The 3,913-nt window shown below is 34.4% G+C and overlaps 1 protein-coding gene across 4 annotated transcripts; it reads right to left on the bottom strand.

Annotated features, from left to right (window-relative positions):
* Positions 1-1,255: 1,255 nt before the first annotated feature.
* On the bottom strand, positions 1,256-2,743 carry LOC120071827 (RNA-binding protein csdA-like). Of its 4 annotated transcripts, none has more exons than XM_039024217.2 (4): positions 2,645-2,743; positions 1,981-2,324; positions 1,610-1,680; positions 1,256-1,464 (listed from the first exon to the last, which is right to left on the bottom strand). In XM_039024217.2, the coding sequence occupies exons 2-4, from the start codon at positions 2,316-2,318 to the stop codon at positions 1,451-1,453; spliced, it is 423 nt and encodes a 140-aa protein (XP_038880145.1). In that variant the 5' UTR covers positions 2,319-2,324; positions 2,645-2,743; the 3' UTR covers positions 1,256-1,450. The 4 variants fall into 4 exon arrangements, with proteins under 4 accessions (XP_038880145.1, XP_090166780.1, XP_038880143.1 ...); XM_090310654.1 differs by having other exon boundaries at positions 1,981-2,321; positions 2,645-2,739; XM_039024215.2 differs by having other exon boundaries at positions 1,289-1,508.
* Between the last annotated feature and the right edge of the window lie 1,170 nt (positions 2,744-3,913).

Here is a 3,913-nt window from a genome sequence, read left to right on the forward strand (position 1 = left end):
GCGAGAGTGAGACCATATCGTGAGTCAGCAATTCTCGTAATTAGATATGGCGATGACATCATCAGAAGATCGTTTGACATTTTTTTTAAAAAAAAATTGTTATTTGACATTTTAGGCCTAAATATTGGATGATCAGTACAAATTTCCCAACAGTCTTCCTCTCGGCATTATTAGCGATTCATTGATCGAGACTTCTTTTTGATTTGGTAATTTTCAGGATTGATCTTTATTCTTATGTGTGAAAGGAGTGTGCATGCGCGCTCTGACTCTCAATCTTCTTTTATTCTCTTAGTCCCATTCTTGTATTTTACAGATGATGAAGTTGTTTCCTAGGCGATACCGGTGCCATCGCTTCCACTGAGATTGAAGGTGTTCCGACGAAAATCGAAAGCGGGAAAGTAAGGTAAGAGATGATTCAAAATCAAATTTGAAAACTGCTGCCATTCAAAATTCGTACACTGGACACTTCTGTTTTGACACTTTTTTTCATGCCAGTAAAGCGCGTTCTTGATATGATTTCGTTTTTTAGATTTCTGCCTACAATTTGTTGTTTTGAAATACGTGTAGATATAGATCGCCTTGGTGGCTGTGTATTTTGGATCTATTCTTGTGAAGTGTTTGGGGAACAAGTTCAACTAAGAAATTTTTCATGATAAGTTGATTGGAATCTCCAAAGTAAAAAATAGCCTAATTAGATAATGAAAACGAATTATACTATATAATTAACCTGCAAAGATTCTATAGAGATTGTACCTTTTTTTTTCTAGGGAACACAAAATCTTCTTTAAAACCACAAACAAAAGTTGGGTTGACTCACAGTTTAAGCCTAATAATATTATTAGAAGGGTGTTTGCATTAATGTCCGTTGAAGTGGGGCATCTGGTTCTTATCTATTTTTATATATAAGAATGATTTGATGCTTAAAGGACCATAAATTATTGAGCTGAAAGTTGAGTTTATCTCCTGAGGAATTTGCTATTCACACAGATTCTGAATCTTAATCAATACCCCAAAAATCCCCCCAATTCTCTTTCATAATCTTTTCCCCTGTTTAACCGTCTGGTTAAATCTGAAAGAGCTCTTTATGCTGACCTAAGTTCAAGCTTATGGTTTTCATTTCAATTTGATTCTGTGTTATAAAGCAACCACTGACATTCCATGGAGGACCAACCAAACACAGTATTCGGATATGTTTGTTCCCCTTTTGAGCACCCATTAGAAAGAGAGAGTAGCTAGCTATATTGCAATGCTAAAATGGAAAAATGGGCATTCACCCGTGACATCTATATTGAGGATCATTCTAAGGGCTTAACATTATTGTTGTTAGTCATTAAACAAGGGAAAAAAAAAAAAAAAAAAGAATAAGAAAAAGGCAGCATTTGGATAGGGATTAGATGCCAAGGAAGACGATATATCGGATAAGGAGAGCCTTCCAAAATTCCTTCCCGCTTTAAACTGCACCACCTGAAAGATAGAGCACCCAAAATTGTGTCACACACCCAAGTGACCTACAAAGAAATTAAACCCCATCCACTGTTTAATTTTATTAACCACTTTTTTAAGGGTAGATAAACAGAGGTGTAAATGTTTTTAATTGAAACTAACTTACCGAAATCTCTTGGTGTTTTGCATTTAAAACACTCCATCCTGCTTGCATAATTATGTACTCCGCATCCCATTCTGTACAACATAACATTAACCATTAACCATTAATTTAAGCATATTTAATGCTGGCATGAGTTATGTTTTTAGTATCATCTTTTGAGTTAGGAAGATTACTTAGTTAAATGTTTGATTGTTTACACTTTTAAACTCTACGTTTATACCATCTAAATTGATTTTGATTAATTACAAACATGTTTTGGAGTGATTATCTACGTGAAGTGATTTGAACAATTAGGAGATTGCGATGTCTGAAGTATGTTCCAGAACATATAATAACAACTTAAACTGTAAATTTGATTATTGTTGTTTGTGTACCTAGGACAAATCCAGTCTCCAGATTTCCATCCAGGTGGGATGCTTGCATCAGATCCATACTGATCGGAACCCATCATGTAGGCGCCATAATCACCAGGATAGACGGACTTAAATGCACCACATCTAAAGCAGTTGGGGCGGCTGGCATAATTGTGAGCCCCGCAGCTGCCAGTGGTGCAGTACCAGTCTCCGGCCAACGCCTCCGTCTTGTTGTAACTGTAAGTTGAAGGGTCTGGGCCTCCATACTTGGGGTAACCACAACGATGGCATGCTTCTCTCTTTTTGAAGTTTACGTTCTGGCAAACGTTGCATATCCAATCTCCTGCTGACCAGCTCATTCCCTTCTATATATATAGAAATCCCATTACTCATAAGTTGAAAGATAAACAAATAAAAAAACTGCATCAAGTGTCTAAAACTCTGTCAGGTTCAAGCTTTAATGTAGTGCAAAACAAAAAAGAACGGGGAAGAAGAAACTTAGACTTTAAAATTTGAATACCCTTTTTCCCAAAAGCCTAGTATGGATAGCTAACGTTTTCTTTTTCTTTTTTTTTTTATATATATATATATATATAAAAAGGCCAAGTCCTAAAAGCTATATTCTAATAACAGAAGGCCAAAAGAGAGAAAAACTCGAGTTTGATTACTAAAGTAGGAAGCTCACCTTGATGAAGAAAAGAAGATGGATGGAATAATGAACAGTTTTGTTGGGGTAATAGGTGAATTTGAATTTGAATTTTGTTAGAAGTGAGAGTTTGTTGAATTAGTTTGCTCGGGGGACGAGGGGTTTATATAGTTGGCCAAGTTCTCTTAGCATTGGGGTCCATTTTATTGTGGTTTTTCTTTTATTCCCTTGCCTTTTCACAGATGGTTTTCTCGTGATGCGATTCCCGAAGTTGATTTTATTTTTCTCTATCTTTATATTTAGATTAAGTTTGTAGTGACCTTTTAAGAGTAGAGAATTACCAAAATTTTCAACTCTGATATTATAATATTTTGGTGTCAAGAAAATATAATTTTTAAGTATCTTTAACCTCTTAATCATTTGTGTAGTGTATATATATTTATTGATGGATTAATTTCACATCGCATCCGTTGATTATCTTTCTATTCTTAGAATAGGAAAGGTTAGATTTTCAAGGGAGGGCCTTGTTGGCAAGAGCTTAGAGTCTCTTTATTGGGAAAAGGCTCACTAACTATCACAAGACTAAATAGAAAAATCACAAAACTAAAAATAAATAAATAAAAGAAAATAATAAAAATTAGAAACAAAAGAATTTACTTGAAAATTTCTAACACTAGAGAAAAAATCGTAACTTATTTGTAAGAAACAAGTGAAAAATTATTACAGTCACATAAAATTATCTCCTCAACTCCAATGATGAGAAAAACACTCTTTCAAAGCTTTATACACCACTCCCATCACTAGAGTTAGTATACCAAATTGTGCTCTTAATTAGGATGATTTGAAACTAAAGTCAAGATGTTTTTATAGTGTTTGGAACTTATTGCTTTTTTGAACTTTTCTGATACATGGTACTATTCTAATATTTTGCCAAATATTCTACACTCTTAGTGATACCAACTTGGACATTTCACATTCGAACTTTCGAGTGAGCTTAATACCAAACACCTTTGATGTCCTTCAAATCCAAGCCTTGGAACGGGTGTGCACCCCGATATGGGGAAGCAAAACTATGCCCCTGGTTATCCAAAAAATAGAAACATAGAAAGGTCGTGTGTACTCTTTTAGAAAAACTTCACATGCTAGATTAATTTCTAGCCCAAATCTATTAAGAAAGGCACATTTCATATGTTTCATGAATTACCCTAGAAAAGTACTAGACATCTTGTTCAATCATATGAGTATTTTAAATCATTATTCCAATTATTGTGCTTTTGTCTCTAGAGTGATAGCTTTTCTCAAAAGTAC

Source organism: Benincasa hispida, chromosome 2 (assembly GCF_027475165.1).
Source record: "Benincasa hispida cultivar pf3 chromosome 2, pf3_genome.v1.1, whole genome shotgun sequence".
Lineage (NCBI taxonomy): Eukaryota > Viridiplantae > Streptophyta > Magnoliopsida > Cucurbitales > Cucurbitaceae > Benincasa > Benincasa hispida.

Coding starts and splice junctions, on each gene's coding strand:
- LOC120071827 (XM_039024215.2), bottom strand. CDS start 2,318: ATGAGCTGGTCAGCAGGAGATTGGATATGCAACGTTTGCCAGAACGTA. Junction 1,681..1,980: donor GGAGACTGGATTTGTCCTAG/GTACACAAACAA, acceptor TATGTTGTACAG/AATGGGATGCGGAGTACATA.